This window comes from Impatiens glandulifera, chromosome 1 (genome assembly GCF_907164915.1).
Source record: "Impatiens glandulifera chromosome 1, dImpGla2.1, whole genome shotgun sequence".
Lineage (NCBI taxonomy): Eukaryota > Viridiplantae > Streptophyta > Magnoliopsida > Ericales > Balsaminaceae > Impatiens > Impatiens glandulifera.
The window spans coordinates 14,550,907-14,575,794 of NC_061862.1; the positions used below are offsets into that span (position 1 = coordinate 14,550,907).

Below are 24,888 nucleotides of genomic sequence, written 5' to 3' on the forward strand. Positions count from 1 at the left end.
TATTATTTATTATTTAATAATTTTAATATCATATATTTTTTTAAATAGTTCAATATTATAATTAAAAATATATATTTATTTTATATTGATAATTTTATTAATTATTATTATTACAATTTTTTATACATTAATTAGATTATAAATAATATTGTTTATTATATATATTATTTTTGTTTTATATTTATTTTATTATAATTTTTAAATTAAATAATTATAATTTATAATTTATATTATAATTAATTTTTATATTATAATTAAAATTACATTAGTTATTAAATATAATAATTATAATATTAAAATAAGTTATAATAATAAATAAATTAAAATAATAATAATAATAATTAAATATTCATTATATACAAATAATTTTAAATTCATATTTTTATTTTAATTATTTAAAATATAGAAGTGTAATTTCAAAGGAGCACCTTCAGTCAGAGCACAATGCTTGAGGACGAATTTCTCATCTGCCATAAGTAACCATCAAAGAGGTAGTAAAAATAGATTGCATCCTTTTATTTATTTATACTACGGTACAATTAGTAATTAGTGTTTCGTGAAGCGATAACTAAATCTATTGATAAATGATTATTGATTTGAAAAGTTAGTAAAGTAGAATTTAGATATAAGCAGACACTTGATAAATGATTATTGATTTGAAAAGTTTCTAAATTAGAATTTAGATATAAGCAGGCACGAACCCGCTGACATCCGCTGCAGGATAAACCACTGCCACTTGAACATGACTTATTCTCGGCGGTAACGCAATAGACAACTCAAGGGACATTAGATAAAAAAACACATAGCAATACCTCTTAAGCCAGCAACGCACCAATGAATTTATCGCTCCTTTCCATCCAATTCGAATTCACTTTTTTTTTTAGAAAAATCATTTCTTTCTCGTCTATTCAGGGACGGACACACTTGTGCGGATTACATGTGACAATTACAAGAATAGCGGGAAAATTAACAGTACCGATGACATTCGGGAAATAGAAATATTAACGAGCAGCAAGCTACGACTTCAAAACCAAGAGGAACATAAATAATATGAACACGAACATTTTCTCAAATTTTCTATTATCTATTTATATGGCTTTTAAAAGTTGATTTCGTTTTTGAGTAGTAAGATAGTCTAACATCTTTCTTTCTTATTTCTTATCTCTTCCGTCGTAATTGTCCACAGCTGTACCACGACAGCGGGAGCTACAAACTCCTATGTTACTTTAATTACAGTATTTTTGAACAAGTTTCTGGCCGGATTGACAATTGATCAACTCCTTTGTTTATATATATTTTGTTCACAAGTCTCCACAAATATTTTTTGAAATCATACTTTAGATGACACCAAACTCTCTCTCATTCCCATTTTTAAGTGAAAATTATCAAGTTTCAATCTCTTAGAACATGCGAGTAGATGATTCAAAAGCATCAATATGTAGTTAGAACATGCGAGTAGATGATTCAAAAGCATCAATATGTAGTTGCATCAGCTATGGATATAGACTAGGCTAGAGTGGACTTCATCCCTTCTATTCTATTCTCTTCATTTACACATTACACTTCCTTGAGTCTAACGAAGCGCACAGAGCGGAGCGTGTAACTCTAGACCGAGACTACGATACCAAACACAAAACTATAAATTATATTTTACAATTAAAATCAAACAACAATATTCTATACAACTTTTTTTTTGTTGAGAATTCTGGGTTCCGATTCTCATATAAAATGCGACTAATCCCCGCAGGTTAAGCAAATAACCCGCAAACACACTTAACCATTTATTTAGGCGCAAACTTATGGTCAGACGGACTCGAACCCAGATTCTCAAGGAGACTAAGTATATCCACATTTTGATGCCACTAAGCTAGAAGAGCGAATATAATTTATATATACAACTTATACTATCCTATATACTATTTATATCTCTTTATAATTTATATTTCTATATAACTTATACCTTATATAATTTTTATATAAAAAATATAAATATTTATATATAAATAAATGATAAGATAAAAAATATAAAATTTTATATATAAATTAATTAACAGAGATAATTTACTTTGCTTTTTATGAACGGTGTGTTTGCATCGATCTATAAAAACTCCTTTATTATATATATTTTTATTTTGTTTAAATTTTAGGATAAATGGTGAGGAGGGAAACTGTTTAGTTAAATTTGTATACTATTTTAATATATTCAAACAAAAGCGTTTGTAGTCCAACGGTTAGGATAATTGCCTTCCAAGCAATAGACCCGGGTTCGACTCCCGGCAGACGCAATTTTTTACTCCAACAAAAGGCATTACTGACGTATAATTGGCGGCGAATAATAAGCGACACAAAAAGTAAATTGCTTATAAATTATAATTCAGATCAAACACAAGGCTTAATTAAAGGGGATGATTCTCATGAATATCTATCAAAACAGAATGATGAAGAAGCTAGATAGCTAGCTAACTGCTAAGCCCAGAAAAAACAAATACAAAATAAATAAAGCTCCATATCATAATTAACCTTTCTTATCTCTTCTTTTTTGAAACACACAAAAATGGAAATTAAATTCAATAAATTAAATTAAAGTCATTGATTGTTCTGACTTGTTATTTTCCCGTCTAACAATTGAATTCATGATGATATCTCCACTTCAAGAAATCTAACCTTAAATTTTTGAAACGACATTATCTACTGTTGTAATTGATAGAATTATCCTCGTAGAGGAAATCTCTGCAGCTTCAGAAACACAACCTTGGAGAATCAACAACCCATATAAAGAAGAAGAAAGTTGCTTTTGTGCTGTATCCAATATTTGACAAATAATATAATTAATTAATTAATTGACAAAATCTGAGACAGATGTGGAAGGATCTTTTGGCTGTCTGGTTTTTTCTGAACCAACTCACTCGATCTACCTTTTCTCAAGGAAAATGGCAATCACAAATCTTGCTAGACTACTTCAAATTCCTTTGTTTGCAGAATCTCACTGCTTTGCTAACTAGCTAGCTATCAGCTTTAAATATTTATTTGTTTTTTTAATTAAATTTGGCTTGAGAGGTAGTAATATGATGTTGGTTATTTGGGTGGATAAAATCACTTTTTTTTTTTTTTTATAGAAAAACCTTGTTAAGTGTAAATATTACAAAAACTAGTTTTTAAAAGGGTTATTTACATAATTTCCCTTAAATAATAAAATACTTATAATCCGGGTATTTTAGTATTTTATATATTTAAAAGAAAGATTTGATTGATGAAAAGATGGTAGATAAAATGTTTGAGTTTTTGGGTAAAATAAAAAAAAAACTAATATAAAATAAAGTTTGGACTCGTTCAGATATGGGGTCGGATTTGCTGTCCACAACATGTTTCAATGTTTGTCTCATTCTTTAAAACACTTTAAAATTATTCTCTCTCTTGATGAAAAGTTCTTTTTTATATGATTTTAAAGTGTTTTAAAGAATGAAACAGACGTTGAGACATGTCGTAGGACAGCAGATCCGGTCCCTTCAGATTTAGGTGTTTTGAATAATCTGTATTATTTAAAAAGTAATGATAAATGGTAATTTTGAGAAGATGTTAATTTTTTTTATAAAAAAACTTAAAAAATATTTTAGTTAATATATTGAGTTATGTTATAGTAGAGAGGAAAGTAAAATAATATTTGATTAAGCAAATATTTACAGGTTGTGATTAACATAATTACTTTTCTTGTGTAGCAAATACATAATTTATTTTAAGCAAGCTCTAAGTTGATAAGAGGTAATCACCAATTTAGGAGTTGTGACTTGTAATATGTTTCCTTTGCATTTTTTTTAGTTCTTTTCAAATGGTAAAGTCTGAATCCAGATATAGCAAAAAGGTATGAGCTGTCTACTAACTAAGTTCCAGTTTTAGTAAACTATGACCCATATTCATGATCATCTCTGTTGCAGCAGCTGATATAAAACCAATCCTCATGGTCTTTCCTGCCCTGCCCTGCCCTGACCTGACCTTAAGAATTGGATGTCATCTTTCTTAATTTTTTGTCTCCTTATATTGTTTGGACGGACCTAGGATCTGTTTTCTCATATTTGAAACAAGAAGAAGAAGAAGGATTGATGAGAGAGAAAAACAAGAAAGTGTGTGAATGTCGGAATGAGATGAGTATTGGTTTCTCATGGCCACCAAGAGCATACAGTTGTAGCTTTTGCAAAAGAGAGTTTCGATCTGCTCAAGCATTGGGAGGTCATATGAATGTCCACAGAAGAGACAGAGCTAAGCTCAGACATCATCTCTCTCCTCCTCCCTCCTCTTCAACATCAGATCAATTTCCTAATTTCCTCATCAACCTTAACATAACCCCTACTAGTCCTAACCCTAACCCTAATCATCATCATCATCATCCCCCAAACCCTAATATTTACTGGACGCATAATACAGTCAATTGTGGGGGGCCGGCGAATTTGGAAAAGATGAAGTCTTGTGCCACGACAACAAGAGTCCTTTTTCGCGAGGATAATATTGATGAGGTTTACAATAAGAGGGGGAAAATGAAATTAGCTGGATTGGATTTGGAGAATATGGGTTCGGTTAGAGATTCAAAGGATGAACCAGCGTTGGATTTGGAGCTTCGACTGGGATACAATGATACTAACTAGTTCGAACATGAAGCTAGCTAGCTGCTTCATTGTTGGTAGTATCTATATATTCTAAGCTATATGTTTTTTAATATAACTAATTAGGTCGTACTTTCATGCATGTTGCAGAAATTAAGCTATATTATTATACCCTATATAATTTATGATAAATCTATGTTGTATTTGGGTTGTTCTAGCTATTTATTTATTACAAAAATTCAGAGGAGAGACTCGTCACCATTAATTTAATGATAGAGAGTCTTACTTTGATTAGTTGTTAGTATTTTTTATATTTTATAAATAACCCTAGAATATGTTTCCATTCTTCATTATATATGTTTATTAAGTAAGATGATGATTGAATTAAGGCTTAGATTTGGACTTTGGAAACAAGTTCCAATTTCCCAAGCATTTAACATTATTATAGATAAGATTGATTGTTATTAAGTTTAATTATTATTTTAAGATTGGAAGATGTCTAAAGAAAAAAATGAACTATGATATTTGATTTCTTACAAATTATTTTATCATTTTAATTACTTTATTAAATTATATAAAACTATATGATATTTATTTTAGAACAAAGTGAGTAACAAATGAGATGTGACAAAAACATTAATGTATTATGCCTCGTATTATGATATTAAGCATTGTATTAATTTATTATACCATTTTTCTTGGATTTTTTTTGAATTTTCAGGTTTTAAAAACTCTATTTTTATTTATGTTAATATTATTTTATCTATAAATTATTAATTAAAATACTAAAATACTCTTACTTTATTTTCATTATATTTAAATTTTAAATAAAAACTATTTTAATATTTTATTTTATATATTCCAAATAACTTTTTCTTATTAAACATTATCTTAAGTTTTAAATATTTGTAAGTTTGTTTGGTTGAATTTTTTATATCAAAACATAATTAAATATTATTTTATCATTTCTTATATATTCAATTATTAAATTTATTAATCAAAATATTAAATTTACTTAAATATTTTTAACAAACTTTAGTTAAGTTTCTTAATCATTGTTATATATATATATATATATATATATATATATATATATATATATATATATATATATATATATATATATATATATATATATATATATATATATATATATATATATATATATATATATTTTTTTTTTTTTTTCATTTTCACGGATGTACAATTAATAATTTCAGGGGAACTAACTATTTACATCACGCTCTTGCATTGGTGTGTGTGAGAGAGAGAAGAGGAGGAGCGAGAGTGAGTCTGAATGAGTGTAATTATATCCTAGATCAGTGTTGGGGTGCAGAGAGATGTGAATGATTTTAATGAATTCAGGTATGATTGTTTTTGTGGGGTGTATTAATTATTGAATGTCTTTCCCAAAACCAAAACCTGATAGTTTGCATGTTCCCGACAAATACATGCATTCAATGATCATCATTTTACATAAGTTTAATTTCCTCACTTCAAATTCATAAACATATTTTATTGAAATATAATTGAATGATATTCAATCCATTTGAAGCTCACAACCGACTTGGAGAAGCTATCAATAGCCTCCTTAAATAAATTTGAGGCTAAGAGATCAACTCTCAAACTTTAAATAGAAAAAACTAGAAATTTGTCAATTAAACTTCAAATTTTTAGATTTTTCAAAATTTTGACATAAGACCTTAAAGTTTGGATCTGAGCATCCTCAAAACTCCCTTAAGGTCTAAAGAGTGTTCTTCAATCCTTAATAAGCTTCCAATCACTATTTAATTCATATTTCCAGTTTGAATTTGAAATTTTTATATTTCAATTTTCATAAGCTTGTATGTTATCTAGTTGTTGGATTTTTTAATTGAAAATCGATCTTAGGATCATTTTTGAGCTTTCTGTGAAAGTTAGAACCGATCAATCGATCTTTAAAAAAAATTGAATTTGTAAAATCAAAAAATCGGGTTTTCTGTTCTTGAGCTAATCCTCAAAAACACCTACCTAGAAATCTTCCCAACATTATTGTAATGATATTGGGATTGGGAAACCATTTGGATAATTTTTTATCAAAACTCAAAATTTTCAAAACAATTGAAATTTTTGAGTTCTTAAATTGGTCCAAACGAACAGTTAGTGTTCTTGTTTTGATATCAATCAAGTATGTGGAGTATAAGGAAGTTATTGGCTAGCTCCTTACACTTCAAAACAACTTGAAAACCAAAAAAACGATTTTTGGCTACAAACTATTTTGAACAAATTGATCATCACCCAGGTCAATTGATACATTGGATGGTGTTCTAAATATTCATGGGAGTTTTGTGAAACTATCCAGACCCTTAAACCGAAGAATCCAAGCCTCCATCAAAATTGCAAAACCTACAATTTTGATGTTCTTCAGCTAGGATCGAGAGGTCCGACCGATAATTTTTACATCCGACCGAGTGGTCAGACTAAGGACCGAGAACTCCCGAACCTAGGACCGATGGCTTCCACCCCGGACCAAGAAGTCCGACCGAGAGGTCAAACCTAGGACCGAGTAATATCGACCCTGACTAAGAATTCCTAAACCTATGACCGATAAAAGTTAGCCCGAGGCTAACCTAGGACTGGTGGTTTTTACACCCTAATCGATAATCTCAACCAAAGACTAAGAGTCCCTAACACCTCGACCGAGGCTTCTTAACCTCGACCGATGGGTCCAATCGAAGGTCTTAGACCCCAACCAATGAAAACGAACCCAATGCCTAACTTTCATTTATTACAACTATTATTATTTAAATCACTATTTGTAACTTTATATGATGCACCAGTGGTCTAGTGGTAGAATAGTACCCTGCCACAGTACAGACTCGGGTTCAATTCCCGGCTGGTGCAACACTCTTTTTTTTATATATATTCATTTTACCTTTGATTTTATTCCAACCACCTGAAGATTTGAAAATAAGTTTCACTTCAAACATTTTCTTGAGGTTTAAGTTAAGAGACAATGGTAAGACTTCTTAGACTTTGGTTCATTTCAAACATTTTTTGAGGTTTATGTTAAGAGACAATTGTAAGTTTATGTTAAGAGGCAATGGTAAGGCTTCTTAGACTTTCATTTATTACAATTGTTATTAATCGAATAAATGTTTGTAATTTTGTATTATGCACTAGTGGTCTATTGGTATTCTGCCATAGTATAGACCAGGTTCAATTCCTGCTGATGCACTACCCTATGTTTTGAGACAATTGTAGGTTTATGTGGTAAGACTTCATAAATTTTCATTTATTACAACTTTGTATTATGCGGTAGTAGAATATTAGTCTGCCAAAGTACAGAACTGATTCAATCCCATGTTTCTTTTTTTATTCAAAACACTTGCAGATATGAAAATCAGTTTATGATAAGGCTTTATAGACTTTTATTTATTACCACCGTTATTATTCCAATCACTGTTTGTATTATGCATCTATCACAATTCTCTAGCGTTGTCTTCACTGCATTTGTTTCCTCCAAAATAAATAACTATAACATACAAAAGAGAAAGAAACCTTCACATCTGGATTGGGTAGAAACTTACAAAAGTAGCCATGGCTAAACAAAAATAAAAGCTTTAGATCTTGAAAGAAAGCTGAAATGGGACCTTGCCTATACCATATAGAAAATAATTAAAACCCTTCTAACCTAACCTAAGCTAACCTAACTAAGCTAGCCTAACCTAAGCTAACCTAACCTAAACCAGACTAATCTTCTTTTGATATATTCCATCCTTCCTATCATAAAATATAAAAGTTATGAGAAGAGCATCTTAAGCTCTGCAATCCTGGCAGATCGAACTTCATCGTCGGTTAGGGCTCCGGCAATCAACCGTTGCTTTCGAGCTTGGACTTGCTGCAGCCTTTCCTCCACCGTGTCCTATTCATCAAAACATTTCCTATCATTTTCTAGAATCCTATTTCTTCATTTCATGCATCCCCATTGAAGAGAGCATAGGAAAGTTCATATCTTTATCAATAAAAATAGAAATCATATTTTACCTTGACTATGAATCTTCTAACGGAAACTGTTCGCTTTTGGCCAATGCGATGAATCCGCATGATTGCTTGCTCCTCCACGGCAGGGTTCCACCATGGATCCTAAGTTAAAAAGGATATCAATATGCATGGCAAACAAAAAAAACACGGGAAAGGGAGTAGAAAAGAAAATCAAGAAATTTTACCATGAGGAAGGCATTGGAAGCTGCAGTTAAATTCAAACCAACACCTCCTGCCTTTAGGGACATCAATAGAACCTAAAATAGTAAAATGTCACAATTGTTTTCTATTATTTATCATGCAAAAATAAATTAAGGAAATCTAATACCAACAAAAAAAAATACATTTTTTTACCATTTTATTTGAAGTTTGGTTGAACTCCTTCAAGACAGTTTCTCTTTGCTTTTGTGCAAGTTTCCCATCAAATCTCAGAAACCCAATTCCTCTTTTCTTCAATGGTATCTCAAGAAGATCTAAGAAAGATGTCCATTGGCTGAAAACAATACTCTTCTCACCACAACCATTTCTTCCTATAATTTCCAGGCAGTCCATTAACTTATTTACCTTAGATGACTCTTTCCAATTCTCATACACATCAACATCAATCTTCTCAGACGGGCACACAATGAGTTCACTTTGCTTAACATTCTGTCTGCACAAAGGACAAACTCCACCTGATGGCAACCGCCAGCTGGACAGTAAGCATTCTCGACACATCCTATGAGCACAGGGGGTCAAAACAGGATCATCCTCATATTCAAGACAAATCGGGCATTCCATGTTCACACCGTGCTTAATATCCTTAACCACCTCTTCAATGAACGCACGGCTTGGTGGTGCCTGATGGTTATTACCTCTGCCCTGCTTCATATCCTCTAGAGCCTCATCAATGTATGCTAAATTTGGCGCCTGACGGTTATGATTGGCTGGATCAGGGCTAGTTTCGAGAAACCACCTTGCTAGCTTCTTTAAATCTGCAAACTCTTGTGAATCGCCTAGGCTGCAAGTTTTAGTGGGGGAGAATCAGATAAATGAATATTGATAAATAAAAGGGAAATTTGAAGCTTGAATATTTTTGCACCTCATGAGAAGGAATGGGTGGTTACAGCATTGCCTCAGTCGAAGAAGCAGCTCCAGAATGTTTGCGTAATTGTGCAGAACTTTCCCATTAGTCAAAAATTGGTCAAATTTCATCTGTTTTATTTCAGGAGGATCGTTTAGTTTCACCTTTAGGACAGAAGAAACAGATAAACAATGTGGAGTTTAGTAAACAAAACAAAAAACTCACTTTGGATCGCTGGAAGAGGGCATCATAAAAATCGCGCTCAGCTTGAGATTGTTGGCACTCAATGACTTTGATGTCAGTTGGAGGCAGAACAATAATAGGCCTGATGTTGCATAAGATATTAGGCATTGCTATAAACACTACAATAAACCTTGAATCAAACAAAACCCAAATGTAAAGAATTAAGACTTTACACACCTTCCGTTGATATCTGTAGTATCTTTGGTCCTTCTCAGCATGAGTGGCCGCAAGATGGCTCTCAGTATCTTCAGCCCTTTTGGATCGCCATTTTCATATGGGTTTTGGATCTTTTTCTTCCACCTGGAAAGCTCATAAAGATTATTTTCCAAACATGTAGATTCTAGACAGTTAATGTGGTTTGTTCAATGATCCGATTCATTTCATTACCATAACCAGTTGCACCAAGGCTCAATGCGCAAGAAGCATAAGAGGCTGTAAAGATCTTCCAAACTATTCTGAAGAGGTGTACCGGTTAGACACCATCTACATTGAGACGACAACTTGAAAGTGGCCTGAGCGATTTGCGTTTTAGAGGATTTAATAGTGTGGGCTTCATCAAGTACTACTCGTTGCCATTCTATTCTGTGGAAAATACTGTTTACTCCTTCCTGAACATGAGATTTCAATTTTCTAAGTAAAGAAGTTGGTCATAAATAAGCCAGTTAATGAACTTATATCAAAAAATCTACTTACACTTTTAAAAGATGCACTAAGAACTCCATAGGTTGTCAAGACAACATCATACTCTGCTATGATAGAAGGATCATTGGTTCTGTAACCACCATAGTGAACAAAAATGCTTATAGTGTCTGATTCTGAATGCATTTCAAGCTCATCCTGGGATTTCACATCAAATATAGTTCATCACACCATTAATGATAACACATTTGTTTATTTTTTGTGATTTTGCAGACGATAATGTTTATTTATATTGTATACCTTCCACTGGCTAAGCAATGCCATAGGACAGATGACTAGAGTGCCACCATTCACTTTCGATCCAGCACTTGCATTGCTTCTATTTACTTGCATTGGTCTTGAAAGTATCAAAGCAATTGTCATAACTGTTTTCCCAAGCCCCATTGCATCTGCCAAAATCTGGACAATTTTATTTAGTTAGTAATTTATAAAAGGGGATTAAGCTAACAAAAAGTGTCGTTAACTCACTCCTCCTCTAGCTGCTTCAGTGGCGTTGGGAAACCGAGTAGTTGCTTCTCCAGTAAAAACATTCACATAAATAGCACTCCTGTCATTAAACAGGATTTATCATAACTGATTATGAAAATACTCATTTTCCTCTTGAGAATTCAAGTGAAAGATACACTTACTCATTGCATAGCTTGTATTCAGCCCAAAATGGATGAAGAGTGGCAGCGCCCTTCTCAGCGTCGATACCATTCTCTAGCTGAGTCATCCAGTATAAGGCCTGTTTCTGGAACGGCTTTAATTTGCAAAGAAGTGTCTCAGGAGCTTCCATTTCCTGCCAATGAGAAAGAAAGAGAAGGATTGTTATATACAAATTGCATAAATAATGTCAAATGTTTTAGTTCTCTACCTTTAGATTATAAACATCAACTGCACCAATAATCTTGTTCAAAGATGATTCAGATATAGCTTGTTCTTCCTTGTCTTGCATTTGGTATTGTTGGGTTGTACCCTTCACCATTGGCAATGCAGCCTTAATATCAGCCCAATCGCCCTATTCAGATTATAAAGAATAAAAGAGCGTAAATTGAAAACAGCACATAACAAAACCTGACCATAAGTGAGATTCTGATGATAATTTATAGGACATACTTCTCTATTTATCGCACATCTATTAGGATCAAGGTCATCGGCTGTGAATAAAGCCTGTTTGAAGAAGGAAACTTATATATATAATGAAACTGTGATCATCAATGGTAAAAAAATAAGAATAAAAAAGTTTCAAAATGGATACCTCTGATGATGGTTGAATTTGTAGACATCTGAATAATCTCAGCAAGGGAGCAATAGCACTGTTAATGTTTAATGAAGAATCAAGCCCACTTAGAAGAACATCAATTTTAGTGAAAATAGATCGATTGATGTAAAAGCTGCAAAATAAATGAAATGTGATTTATTCAAAACTCATCTTAATGAGCAAAGTGAAGTAAATTATGTTAGTTCATGAAAATGTTACCTGACATATAACATTATGTCTTGATAATAGCTCAGATTTAAGGGAGCTTCTATGCATCTACCACGAATCTTGATCTTGGAAGAATTCGCAAGTGGAATCAGGAAACTAGCCCATTCAGGCTTCAACTTCCCAATCTAAATCCCGGTTACAATCAATCAGATTAATTGAAAATGTTGATATGATGTATAAAACTATAAATATGATTAAAAGAATGTTGATTTACCTCGCCGGATCTTTTAGTGGAAAAACGAACTGTCATAGACGCAGCAGCAATAGCCTTGGAGCTTCCCCGCAGTGAGTTAAGCTTTTCTCCATCAGGAAAGGTGAATTCAACGATTTCATTGTTCTCTAGTTTCCTACCTTTAGTAGTGGAAAGTGCAATAACAGATGTCATTCCAACCAATAACCAATTTGGCTCTTCAGGAAAATCACCATCTTCAATCACAAATGTACTCGATTGGTTGTTTGCAGGTCTTGCTTTCTTGTTACTACTCCCTGAAGACCTAAGATTGTCTCCAACCTCCTCAAGAGACCTTTTCATATAGGTTGGTTTATTTTTATTAAGAGGAAGAACTTGTAATGGCTCTTGCTTAATAATCTGTGTCCTTGGATATTCTTCATTAACTATCACTTTCATGTCTGTGGCGTTAAGAAACTTATCAGAAGAAATACATTGAGATGCGGAATACTTTACTTGATCATGATCAACATCAGGTTCTTCCTTCACTCGAATCATCGGCTTAAATGCAGTTTGATCATTCTCCTGCTTGATTGGACCGGAAATCCGCGCTCCAGTGCTGGTGAGAGTTCGTTTAACAATACTGGATGGAGGCGGCATGAATCCGGACTTGTTAATGATGTAATCGATGGCGGAATCGGGATTGTTAGAACAATGAGAAAGCGCTTTAGTTATGGAAAACTCGGATAACTCAGTACCGAGTACTGATCGAACCTTGGCAATGGCCTCTTCCAGTCCTTCAATGGCGGTCATCGGAAGAAGACGATAGGAAATGTAATAAACTTTAGAAAAATATGAAATTACAGAAGAAGAAGAAAATAAATATAAATATAAAATTTGGCGCCAAATCTTTTTACCATCGCTAGTTGTGGCGCCAAGTTAACGTAAGAAGTAGTGGTAAATTATCTGGCGGGAATTAACAGCGGAGATTCTACTATATATTTTTTTACCGCCGGATCAGTTTGAATTGATTTTTGAATGAATATATTATATTTTATCAATTGATACGAATATTAAATCTCGATTGATAATTTTTTTATTTTCAGAAATTTACATTCCATATATGGACATCAAAATTAAGTGGTTGGAGATAATTTTTTGGTTTTTGGACTTTATGCATACAATATTCAATCATGTAAATAAACTTGTAAAATAATTAATAAAATAAAACTAAATATAAGATCACAAATATAATCATAATTTTAAACAAATTTTTATATTAAATAAATATCAAAATCAAGTTTATAAGTAATAATATTATATAAAATTTTCTAAAATAAATATGATAATAGATTGACAATAACTAAAATAAATTCAGTATTTTAATAGAAAAATAATAATTAAATTACTTAAAATCAACCCCAATTTAATAACAATAAAAAAATATATGAGATATTTGAAATAATTTTTTATACATATTTTTTAAATTGATCTTTATATAATTGTTTTTATTTAAATTTGTTTATTGTTCATTTATATTTATTTATTTTTGAAATTCCTCTTTATAGAATTTTTTTTTTAATTTACACTTAAATATCTAAAACATTTAAAGTATTATAAAATCGTTAATTTGTGTTAAAAATAAATATAAATTTCTCTACATGATATATTTTCCTTTTTTTTTATTCTAATTATGAGCAAAATATTTACTTTCATTTTGAGATTACTTTTTCAACTTCATTCTCAAACGACGATGTAATTGAGATGTAATTGATTTGTTTTATTTCTAGTCAACAATGTTGCAAAAACTAAGACGGAGACGAGATTGTTATTCATTAATATTTTTCATATTTAGATATTGTGTTGTGCTTTCAAATTATCTCTAAATAATAAAGAATATTGATATGTTGAAGAACATAGGATAGTCATATAATTAAAATATAAATTATATTATAGAAATTACGAAATATAAAATATAATATTGTAATACAAAATTCGTAATATATTTGAATTGACCTGCTATATAAGATTTACAATAAAAAGACTGGATATTTTTTTTAATAAAAATGAGTTGGGAGCGATGATTTATATGTAATTTGATTTGAAAATGAAATAATTTTATTAATCAAAATAATTTAAAATAAAAATATTAGAAACACAACTTAAATTCAGCGTTGGTCAGACTGAAAATAGACCAGAAATACAATTCAAGCATAAGTTTAGGTAGGGGGAAAGGCCGGATGGCAGGCGAGAGTTCAGACAACTCAGACTAATTCAAAAGGTGGAAAATGTATTTTTTGTCAAGTTAGATATCAAAAAAACTTATGTTCATGTCAATTGGCAGGCGAGAGTTCAGACAACTTAGACCGAATGAGAAACTAATTCAAGAGGTGGAAAATGTATTTTTGTCAAGTTAGATATTCAAAAAACTTATGTTCATGTCAATTGAGAGTTTTTATTTCATGCAATGGACAAAATAAGAATCGGTGCAAAATGGATTAATTGAATTAGATTTTGCCTCTCGACAGTTAAGTTTTTTGTCATTGATAATGGGAGTTCTTAGAGATTTTTTTGAGAGCTCTAGAATGATCAGACAAGATGATTCACTCTCTCTTTTTTTTGTTCGTTATTATTATGGAAGCTCTTTAAAAATGATGGGTTTACAAAAAAAAAAAAAAAAAAAGACTTGTGACTCATCCGTGGAGTGAGCTGTGGGTCAAGAAGATATCAAATTTTGTTTTGAATAAATAAAGGATGGGGTTGGCAAATGTGTTAGGGTTCGGAATTTGTGGTCTTCCGTGAACATATCTTGGTATGTCATTAGGTGCCAAATTACGATCCAATGTCTTTTAGGACTCAATTATCACTAAAATGTAATGTAAACTATTTAGATGAAAAAATAAAATATTCTCAAAAGAAGGTTAGTTAATCCTCATTAAGAGTGTGTTGTCGTATATGCCCACATATATGATGTCGTTATTAATTCTCCCTAAAAGTGTAACGTTGAAAATTGAGAAAATAATGTGTAAATTTATATGGGGATCTTCTATCTAATTGTTTTGTCATCTAGTTAGTTGAGATAATGTTAAATGTTTTAAAGATCAAGGAGGTCTAGATATTCAAGATCTTATTTCTTTTAATAAAGCTCTTCTATCAAAATAATGTAATAGATTTGCAATAGAGTTGAATAGTCTTTGCGCATCGATAATCAGATGTAAGTATGATAATGATTGGTCTGATTGGTTCACCAAAATGTTTAATTATCCAACGGGGTTTAGAATTTGGAGAGAAATTTATTCTATGTAAAAAAAATTCTCGAGTAGTCTAGATTCATTGTGAGGATTTTTTCGATTATATTTTGGGACGATATTTGATGTAGCGTCAAAAGTCTAGCTACGATATATCTTGAATTTGCTTCCATTGGTATATGTAGAAATGTCACAGTTAAAGACATGTTTGATCATCAATCTAGTGGTTTCACTAGTTGAATTGGATATAAAAAAAGATTAAACATTATAGAGAATTCGTCCCATAATAGAAATTACTTTTGGTATAACGTAAACAAGTATCATAGTCTGAACAAGACGTTATGCGTTGACAATATATGTATAATTTCCATGTGGGGCAATGTTACAAGTTATTTTCTAAGATGATTTCATATAATTTTTGTTAGAAAAATTTTGGGAGTCAAAGATTTCATCCAAAATTTCGTTATTTGGATGAAACATTATTTATGATAGAATTTTAACGGATGATATGTGCATGAACAAATATTGTATTATAGTTAGTCGATGACGTATTTGTCACAAAGGGGTTGAATTGACAACTCACTTACTTTACATTGTAGAGTGATGACTAGTATTTGAAGTTTTTTGTGGAGTATTATTGGAATTCATTGTGTGATGTTTGAGTCTTTAAATAGTTGCTGAGAAATTTAGATTGATGCAACTGATATGACGTGCATATATATTTGGGTTACTGTTCTATTATTATTTGGTGGACTATTTAGTTGGAGAGAAATCGTCAAGCTTTCAATATTCATAGTTATCCGATTCGTATCATATTATTATGACAAGTATATCGGAGAGTTAATCGTTATTTTCAAGAATTTATGAGCTCGGTAATTTATTTAGTACCGTTTTTTTTTTAATGTCATGATTTTTCGTTGTGTTTAAATATATATTTTTTTCTTTTAGTTTTAGTATAAATGAACATTTTTCAAAAATAAAATAAAATAAATTTATTTATTAAATAAAAATATTAAAAACATAAAAATCAATGATAAGTATAAAAATATGAAAAGTAATTTAATGTGTATATTTACACATAATTTTGTAAATATCATAAAGAAAATGTTCAATAAAAAGATAAACATAAATATCAAGACTAAGGATAAAAATGTTAAAAGTAATTTAATGTGTAATTCTATAAATCTAAAAGAAATAAAAAAGAAATATAAAATCAATATATAAATGTGAAGTTATTTAATGTGGATAATAGATTAATATGAAATCATTTTACGCTATTAAATGAACAGAAATTAATTACTGCTTTAAAAAAATTTAATAAAAAAAAATATTGTTTTTGTAAAATATACTATATATAGCATATGTGTGGGAGAGAGAGAGAGAAAGGCCGGCCGGATAAACAAACCATCATGTGCACTCTAGAGAAGCGTGGCAACATCTTCTTCCTCACTCTCACCGGCGACGACGACGAACATGTCTTAAACCCTAATCTTATTGGCGCAATTCGATCTTCTCTTTCCCATGTCCGACAACAAGCAACCGCCGGCTGCGTTCTTGTAACCACTGCTGCCCAAGGCAAATTCTTCTGCAATGGATTCGACTTCAATTGGGCCAAAGAAGCTGGCGAATCATCGGCTAAGATAAAACGTCTCAGATACATGGTGGAGGTTTTCAAACCTCTAATCGCCGATCTGATATCCCTTCCGATGCCAACGATCGCGGCAGTAACAGGGCACGCTGCCGCTGCAGGCATGATTCTGGCGATGAGTCACGACTACGTGATGATGGGAAGTTATCGAGGCGTAATGTATATGAGCGAGCTGGATATAGCAATAACATACCCGGATTTCTTCACGGCGGTGATTCGATCCAAGGCACGGTCACCGATGGTGATGAGGGATATTATGCTGAAAGGGATGAAGGTAAGAGCGGAGGAGGGAGTGAAGATGGGGATGGTGGATTCAGCTCATGATAGCAGAGAGAAGGTGGTGGAAGCTGCGATGCGCCTTGGAGAAGAATTGGGGAAGAGAAGTTGGAATGGGGATGTTTATGCAGAGATACGGAAGGCAATGCATCAGGACCTGTGTGGTATACTCAGCTTGACTGGCAAGTCCATTGTAGCTTCCTCCCGTCTATGAACTGTCAAATCTATCTTTTCTTTTCTTTTCTCTATTGAATGAATTGAAATGAAATGAAATACCCATATTCTCAAATTTGGATGCCATGAGTTTCAAGAAATCTAAACATTCTCCAATTCAAATCAAACATTTCAGATGAACACTAATAAAAAGAGCTAAACTTTTAAGAGTTAATGTAACACATAACTTGTCCTTGGAGAAAGTGAGAGTCTTTGTATTTTCTGCCACTTCCTACATGAATCCCATTTCGAATCCAATCCTCTCTGTGTATCCACACATCGCGTGAGAAATCAAGAATGCCAAGTATCTAACAACACAACATGAGTAAGTAAATCATTCAATCAGATTTTGTTTAATGGAAGAAACATAGAAAGAAAGAAAAAAATGTAAATAGAGAGTTGGTGCATGACTTACAGCTCCACCTTTCCATGATACAAAATTTGGAATTGTTCTTGATGGTAAAACCTGTACAATTCAAATAACATTTCCAAGAACATCATCAGTAATCAAAAACCAACACTAGCCAAGATCATCAACCAAAAACTAACCTCCACAGTGTCAATTGCTTCTGTTGATGGAATTGCATGTAATACTCTGTAAAATAAGGGAGTGAGATGCAATCAATGAATTCAATGTAAAATATGGGCATTCCCCTCGAAAACATAGTTGAGAAATAAGACCAAACAAACCTATCCTCAACAGCAGAAATAAGACTGGATGTCAACGCCACTCCGCCAACCTGAATTGAATGAAGAGCAGAAGAATATAGTCACTTCATGTTATGAACAAATTTAAATGTCAGAGCATCGAAACTCACCAGTTGTATGCTGCAGAACAGTTTTCTCTGGAGATCTATACGGCCTGTAGGTAGTTAAGGAATGAAAAGGACTAGTCAATTAAAATCTACACACACATATACATATCAGAAAATCAAAAGAGTAATTGTACCTGTTGAAAGAATGCTCTTTGAAATTGCTTCTGCAAGACCAATACTATCTTCTTTCTTGGGTCTGGATTGAAACATTGGGTAGCTATCCCACATTGAGAACCCACCACTGTAGACAGGATAGAAGCCATCTGACATGTCAGTTCTTCTGGTAAATTCATATGCATCTTCCAGCATATCTTCGTGGTCATTAAACCTAGGAAGAGTAATAAAGAACATCAAAAGGGTAGTAGCTTCAGTGATGTAAAATGCAAAACATGATCATCGGAATTTACCAAGTGCGAGGTGGTGGAGGGAAAACATCTGGAACCAGAAGCATAGGATAAAATAGACCCATTGGAGGAACCTATGTAAGAAGGAATATTGGCAAAGGGATCATATATAGATGAACACTGAAGCTAATCTCAAAATATATCGAATGTAAGAATATTCGCATAAATCGGTGTACATTTAGAGCAGTTAGCCTAGTCTTGTGAGAAGCAGCAGGCATGCCGTCTTCATATGAATGGACCACTGCGACAGCTTCAAGTTCCCCCTCCTAAGGCAAAAATGTCATAAATTGACAAATACTCTCTTTTTGAAAGGATAAAACTCATTTCATTGATCAATTTAATCACGAATATTGCAACCAAACGGTGAAAAATAAACAACTATATATATATAAGTTCAAATAACTGAGGTTTAATACATTTTCTTGGAGGCACATGTTATCCAAGTTTCAACTGTCCAGCAGTTTGATTGATGATTTGTCAAAAAGATCTTAGATTTAAGATAATCTGAGAGAAAAAGAAGATAAAACTTACTCTAATCTGACAGTATGTCTCTTTTAGTCTATTAAGCATCAATAAGTCAACAGGCTTTGTTAGAACATCAGTTCTAATTGGGGGCCATGTTTGATGATGGCGTTGGGTCCAGAGAAGACATCTTGATATGTCCTTGAAAAAGAATAGTTAAAAAATCAGGTGAAGTCAACAAATAAAAGTGCCTAACAGAAATCACCAGAACATGGATATAGAACATAGCTAAAATTTGAGACCGCCTTTTTCTACTCATATAGGCCACTAAGAAATATGAAAAAAGGTTGATGTTCGAGATCCAGATCTCTAAGTATTTCCTTTTGCTGAAGAAACCAGTGACAGTAAAAGAAAAAGGGATCCAAGAGTAGAGTTCAAACCTCTCCACCATAACGCAAGGTCAAAAGTGTATTTGGTAGAGCCAATCCATCCTGTTAAAAGACACAGATTAAACAATTTTCCAAGAGTGACATAAGGAGAACTTATACCAGAACTATAAAAGCAAATTCTCCCAGATGAAGTAAATTATATTTGCATGTGCAAACTTCTCTTCTAGAAGTACCAAGGCTTAAGAAACTAAAGCAAAGGGACTTTATCCCTAAAAAGGAAATGATTTCTGATACATTTTTGTGAAATCTCGATCCATCTCAAACATGTATTAATATAAAAACATAAAACAAAGTAATATATACTGTAATCAGTCTAAACAACTAAAATGCAGGGACAATTATGCTTATATATTATTACAGCAGTATAAAAATGATATTGTATAAGTATTTGGGGGTAATTATGCTTATAACTTCGATTTACAAATGATCTTGTATAGTTATGAGCTTACACCTTCTTTTCTGACACTAAGGGAAATGGTCATAGCATTATGCCTAAGACATATCCCATAGCAAAAGCCACCTCAAAGCACAATCATTCAGTTTTTTATGCAATAAGGTCAGATAGATACCTCAATGCAGATAACAGAGGTCACTTGAGCACCAATATTTACGACACATGCTGTTGATAAACCATTCCCAAAAACTGCAGCTAGACCTTCCTGATAAATCAATCAAATATTAGATGCCGGGAGACACGCTCTACTCTGAAAAAATAATTTTAGCTATGGATGGTCCATATAATGGCTATATATATATATATATATATATATATATATATATATATAGGCGTAGAAAATAGTTGCAAGAAAAGCACAGTATATTTATTCTATATTTTCATACCACAAAAAAAAATAGAACTTGATTTTTCCTTTTCGCAAAATAAAAATAAATAGAACTTCATCTAAGTCCAGGCTGAAGAGTAAAAAAAGTTCAAAGAAGTATTGGAAATATGAGGTTAAAATGTTTATTTCAGTATTCGAACTATATATTGACCAAAACTAAGACAGCAACTAGAAACAATCCTTACCTGATGAACCACTGCTGAGCTGAAATTCAAATCCCTAAGGACAATAGACACCAACTCTTTTATTTCTACATACAAAAACAAGTTAAGTGATTAGTCTCTTAAGTTCTTGCAAAAAATGTTACTCACATACAAAAATAGAAAACTAAGATGTCTGGAAAAAAATATTTGGTTTATAATGCTCGACATAAGCTTCTATGAAATATAAACTATCAAATTTGTGCATTTCTTCAACCAACATCTGGTTTCAGTTCCTTAATGATCACCATAAACAAGTAAGCATAACAAGACCGAATAAAAGCAAAGTTATTCATTGAAATTGGGGTCGAGTCCAAACGTGTACAAACACATTGCTCTACTAATATAACCAGTTTGTACCTGTCAACCTAACAACTTCACAGCATTTTCATGATTATAGTTATAACAGACCAATTACCAATTCATCTAGTTTGATAGTGTTGTCAGATTCATGTTCAAATTCATCTCCAACTTCAGAAACATGAAATGTTTGGGTAATATTTGAGGAAGTATGTCACATACTTAAGAGTGGAAACGTTTTTGAACAAGTCCATACCACGGTTATCAAATGTTTCTGGCACGACAATAAGAGCGGAAAACATGTTTCTCTCACTGCGAGGAATATGAAGTTTCTCAGTCAAAATCCAATCCCAGATGGTCTGCATGTCTTCTATGACCTGCAAAAATAAAAGGAAGCTTTATAAGGAATTTAACATGCATATACATTAAAAAAGCACAAAGTTTACAAGTCCTAGAAGACAACAATTTCTTGCATTTTGTTATGAGCTACAATATGTATCTAACTTATTTCAATACTATATTGAATGGATGTATAAAATTATTGCCAGCATTCAGTTGATCACAATGAAGCCCATTTGCTCTTTCAAATTCTCAAAATGATAATCAACATAGTAGTACCCCCATAATCAAATTGATCACAAAAACAGGTCCTACATAATTTAAAATTAACAAAAAAGAGATGAAATACCTGCTGCATGGGATAGTGTTGCGAGATATTGAGGTGACCTCTACGAATAGGGCGGCGTAGAGTATATGGCTCTGTTGGGGATATTGTCAAAGCTTCCTCACCACAAACATACTCTCTTAATTTGCGCTCAACTAAACCAAGGTCCTTTGTGGTGGTAGTGTCATCGAGTTCAGAAATTTCTCCCACTTTGCCTATATTCTGTGAATTTTCTGCATCAAACCAACAACACTATCATAAATAAGTGTATCAAAACTAAGAAAGAAAGAAAGAACAACCAAAATATTGGTTACCTAATGGTGGAGATGATTCAGCTTTCACCTCCACATCAGTCCAGGTAAATGCTGTTTCCTTCTTGTTGCTCTGTGGCATGTGGCCATCTACTCGTCCCATCTATTCACGACATTAGCAATCCTTACATTGAAACAGTTCTAAAAAAGCAGCTAAAGGAATGAGATGTAGTGGACACTTTTACCTTCCTGGGGAATGAACTATTAGCCACCTCTTCATCTAGGAACGGAATCTTTAATAGAGAAGCAATCTGACAAAACAAAAAATTGACCAATTAGAAATGTACCAAGAAATCAGCAAACTAAAATCAACATTACTTCACCATGTCATACGCCCTCTCCCTCTCCATATGTTGAGCCGTAGTAACTTGAGAATTAAGCAACTGAAAACCAGCCAAACAGTAAAAAAAAATAATCAATCAATCAAAAGGCCAAAAAAAAGCATGTTGCAATTCCAAGCACTAAAGAACTGAACCTGGTCCTGTACATTCCTTCTAGGCTGCTGATTGCCTCCTGAAACTCGTCGAGCGATGCAATGAGGAATGTTAAGAGGACTGTCATGTTGAGCTAGCCCAATTCGAATATTTGCAGAACCTACGAACAGAAATCAACCAAAGTTAAACTCAGTGAATGTTATGAATGTAGGGTTTTATAAGATGCAGAATTTAGAACCTGGGTTGATGACAACTATATCCGAACCTCTCTCAGCGAAGAGCTGAGAAGGTACCACTGTTTTGAGGTAATCCTGCGATCAAAATATAAAAATTAAATAGAATGAATTGGGATGAAGATGAAAACAGAGAGAAGCTTCCAACTCCTGCGCTCACCATGGCAGTGGGATAACAGAGAATTTAGTTTTCTTCAGTTCGTCATGCTCCTTCTTCTGCCCTAACTGTTTTTGGAGGAAAGGAGGAGACGGAACTGTTATAAACCAGGAAATTGTCCCACATCGATAAGAAAACAAAGAAGAAGTAGAATGTTTTAGTATAAAGTCTTGTACAGGGGGAATTTGAGAAAATTAAAAGGGTCGGTTGGCTAATTATGCCACGCTTGCCCGCGTCTATTGGCAAGTGCTGTATGGCTATCTAGACATATGGCTGACATAATTTCTGGAAATCTGTAGGGTTGGCTCGCTTCGGCCGACCCTCTCATTTAGTTTTAGTTTTTATAATATTATCCTTATCTTCTTTAATAGGGAAATTTGATGGAATAACTCTCATAGGAGGGTTATTACCACTTTTAACATGTCATTTATAATTTTATCATTTTTGATCTTAAAGGTCAGTTTTACCCTTTATTTAAAAAAAAAAATAAATAAATAAAATAAAATAAAATCAGTAGTGCGCCTTTCAGTTACTGAAATGTCACTTTCTTCTCCCCTTTCCCTCCTCTACACCAACCGTGCTTTCCCCTTCCTTCATCATCATCAAGTTCTTCATCATCAAGCTTCCTTCAACATCAACGGATCCTTCAACATCAACAAAACTGGAACGTCTTCAACATTCAGGTTGGACCTTCGTCGTTTTAGGGTTTTGTCGTTTAGAGTCTAGGATGTAGGTTAGGTCATGGAATAATGGTTTTAGAGCTTGGCTGATTTGTTTTACAGTGAAATATACATCCGACGAAGGTGACGAAGGCGACAGTGCATCTGTCGCAGGCGGGAAATGCATCTGTCGCAAACACTAACTGGTCACTGTCACTGACTTCTTTGAATTTTTTTCAATTGCAGATCACATGAATGTTGGTGTTTTTCTACTCTTTGATGGAGACGGGAAAACTGATGATTGTGGGGTTAGTTCTTTTGTCTCAAATTCGTGTCGTGGTGTGAATGTACCCCGAAATGTTACATATGAAGAGTTAGCTTCAATTGTCTATAATTCTATTGGTGTGGACAAACTAAGATATGACTTAGTGTTCAAGGTAAAGTATAATATGCTAATGATCAATTCTCCTCCTGCAACAATCATTGGAGATAGCGATGTGGCGTTCTATTTACAAGAACTCTCGTCTTCACTGCCCAATCATCGCGCCCCGCTATGTGTCTCCTTAGTAGAGAAGTCAATACCTTCAACTGAACAAAGTGAAAGACCAGAAAATGACATATTTGAGCAGCAAGATATTTTACCAAGGCATCGAGATGTGTTTGAGCAGCAAGATGTATTCCCAAGTCAACAAGATGTATTCCCAAGGCAACAAGATGTATCTGAGCAGCAGGATGTGTTTGAGCAGCAAGATGTATTCCCAGGATTATTATATATTAAATATATATATAACAACATTTTAAAAAAAATTTGTAATATATTTAAATAAATTTGTAAAACAAAATATTTTTAAATTTATTTGTAAGATATTTTAAAAAAATTATTTAAATTATTTTATATTTTCTATAATTATATATTAAATATATATAAATGTTCATGTAAAATCATTAACACATTTATGTAAAAACATTTATATGTTAATGTAAGAGCATTTATACCTTCATGTAAGTCGGCAAAAAAAAAAAACAAGCACTACCAGGTGAAGCAAGCTTCACCTGAGGATTTACAGCACTCAAATGAGTGAAACAAGCACTACCATGTGAAGATTGCTTCGCTCAATATTTACAGCGCTGATAGAAGTGAAGCAAACTTCACTTAATATTTACATTTGTAAGATATTTAAATTAATTTATTTTAATTATTTTATATTATTATATATTAAATATATATATAACAACATGTTAAAAAATTTTTGTAATATATTTAAATAAATTTGTAAAACAAAATATTTTTAAATTTATTTGTAAGATAT

At 32.4% G+C, this 24,888-nt stretch overlaps 4 protein-coding genes and 2 non-coding genes across 6 annotated transcripts; 4 read left to right on the forward strand and 2 right to left on the reverse strand.

The window, feature by feature from the left end:
- The first annotated feature begins 2,213 nt into the window (after positions 1-2,213).
- On the forward strand, positions 2,214-2,285 carry TRNAG-UCC. Its single transcript has one exon. It is a non-coding gene; the product is annotated as a tRNA-Gly (tRNA).
- Positions 2,286-4,139: 1,854 nt separating this feature from the next.
- On the forward strand, positions 4,140-4,637 carry LOC124918808 (transcriptional regulator SUPERMAN-like). Its single transcript, XM_047458862.1, has one exon. It carries the CDS (start codon positions 4,140-4,142, stop codon positions 4,635-4,637), a length of 498 nt encoding a protein of 165 aa, XP_047314818.1.
- A 3,458-nt stretch (positions 4,638-8,095) lies between these two features.
- On the reverse strand, positions 8,096-13,081 carry LOC124921084 (DNA repair protein RAD5B). The gene is made up of 17 exons (XM_047461693.1): positions 12,309-13,081; positions 12,086-12,219; positions 11,864-11,999; positions 11,722-11,775; positions 11,480-11,623; positions 11,253-11,404; positions 11,092-11,170; positions 10,864-11,022; positions 10,618-10,761; positions 10,312-10,532; positions 10,102-10,224; positions 9,907-10,006; positions 9,700-9,812; positions 8,973-9,618; positions 8,804-8,875; positions 8,622-8,720; positions 8,096-8,499 (listed from the first exon to the last, which is right to left on the reverse strand). Exons 1-17 carry the CDS (start codon positions 13,074-13,076, stop codon positions 8,377-8,379), a joined length of 3,267 nt encoding a protein of 1,088 aa, XP_047317649.1. The 5' UTR covers positions 13,077-13,081; the 3' UTR covers positions 8,096-8,376.
- A 3,800-nt stretch (positions 13,082-16,881) lies between these two features.
- LOC124919324 (enoyl-CoA delta isomerase 2, peroxisomal-like) lies at positions 16,882-17,735 on the forward strand. Its single transcript, XM_047459549.1, has one exon. It carries the CDS (start codon positions 16,921-16,923, stop codon positions 17,647-17,649), a length of 729 nt encoding a protein of 242 aa, XP_047315505.1. The 5' UTR covers positions 16,882-16,920; the 3' UTR covers positions 17,650-17,735.
- On the reverse strand, positions 17,699-23,196 carry LOC124919323 (actin-related protein 9). Its single transcript, XM_047459548.1, has 20 exons — positions 22,923-23,196; positions 22,768-22,840; positions 22,571-22,689; positions 22,419-22,478; positions 22,281-22,346; positions 22,099-22,198; positions 21,809-22,017; positions 21,377-21,497; positions 20,806-20,870; positions 20,348-20,437; positions 19,770-19,820; positions 19,399-19,530; positions 19,044-19,133; positions 18,871-18,941; positions 18,598-18,791; positions 18,467-18,510; positions 18,339-18,388; positions 18,198-18,243; positions 18,064-18,114; positions 17,699-17,956 (listed from the first exon to the last, which is right to left on the reverse strand). Exons 1-20 carry the CDS (start codon positions 22,923-22,925, stop codon positions 17,813-17,815), a joined length of 1,779 nt encoding a protein of 592 aa, XP_047315504.1. The 5' UTR covers positions 22,926-23,196; the 3' UTR covers positions 17,699-17,812.
- On the forward strand, positions 23,115-23,245 carry LOC124923160. The gene has a single exon (XR_007098170.1). It is a non-coding gene; the product is annotated as a U11 spliceosomal RNA (small nuclear RNA).
- The last annotated feature ends 1,643 nt before the right edge of the window (positions 23,246-24,888 follow it).

Bases quoted from the DNA above. Each gene is read 5' to 3' on its own strand.
- LOC124918808 (XM_047458862.1), top strand. From the start codon at position 4,140: ATGAGTATTGGTTTCTCATGGCCACCAAGAGCATACAGTTGTAGCTTT.
- LOC124921084 (XM_047461693.1), bottom strand. From the start codon at position 13,076: ATGACCGCCATTGAAGGACTGGAAGAGGCCATTGCCAAGGTTCGATCA. The intron at 10,225-10,311 runs GTAATGAAATGA...TGAGCTTTCCAG, and splicing joins CCTTGGTGCAACTGGTTATG to GTGGAAGAAAAAGATCCAAA. The intron at 9,619-9,699 runs GTGCAAAAATAT...TAAAACTTGCAG, and splicing joins CACCCATTCCTTCTCATGAG to CCTAGGCGATTCACAAGAGT.
- LOC124919324 (XM_047459549.1), top strand. From the start codon at position 16,921: ATGTGCACTCTAGAGAAGCGTGGCAACATCTTCTTCCTCACTCTCACC.
- LOC124919323 (XM_047459548.1), bottom strand. The intron at 22,018-22,098 runs GTAACCAATATT...GGTTTGATGCAG, and splicing joins TGAATCATCTCCACCATTAG to AAAATTCACAGAATATAGGC. The intron at 19,531-19,769 runs GTTTGAACTCTA...TTCTTTTTCAAG, and splicing joins CCTTGCGTTATGGTGGAGAG to GACATATCAAGATGTCTTCT.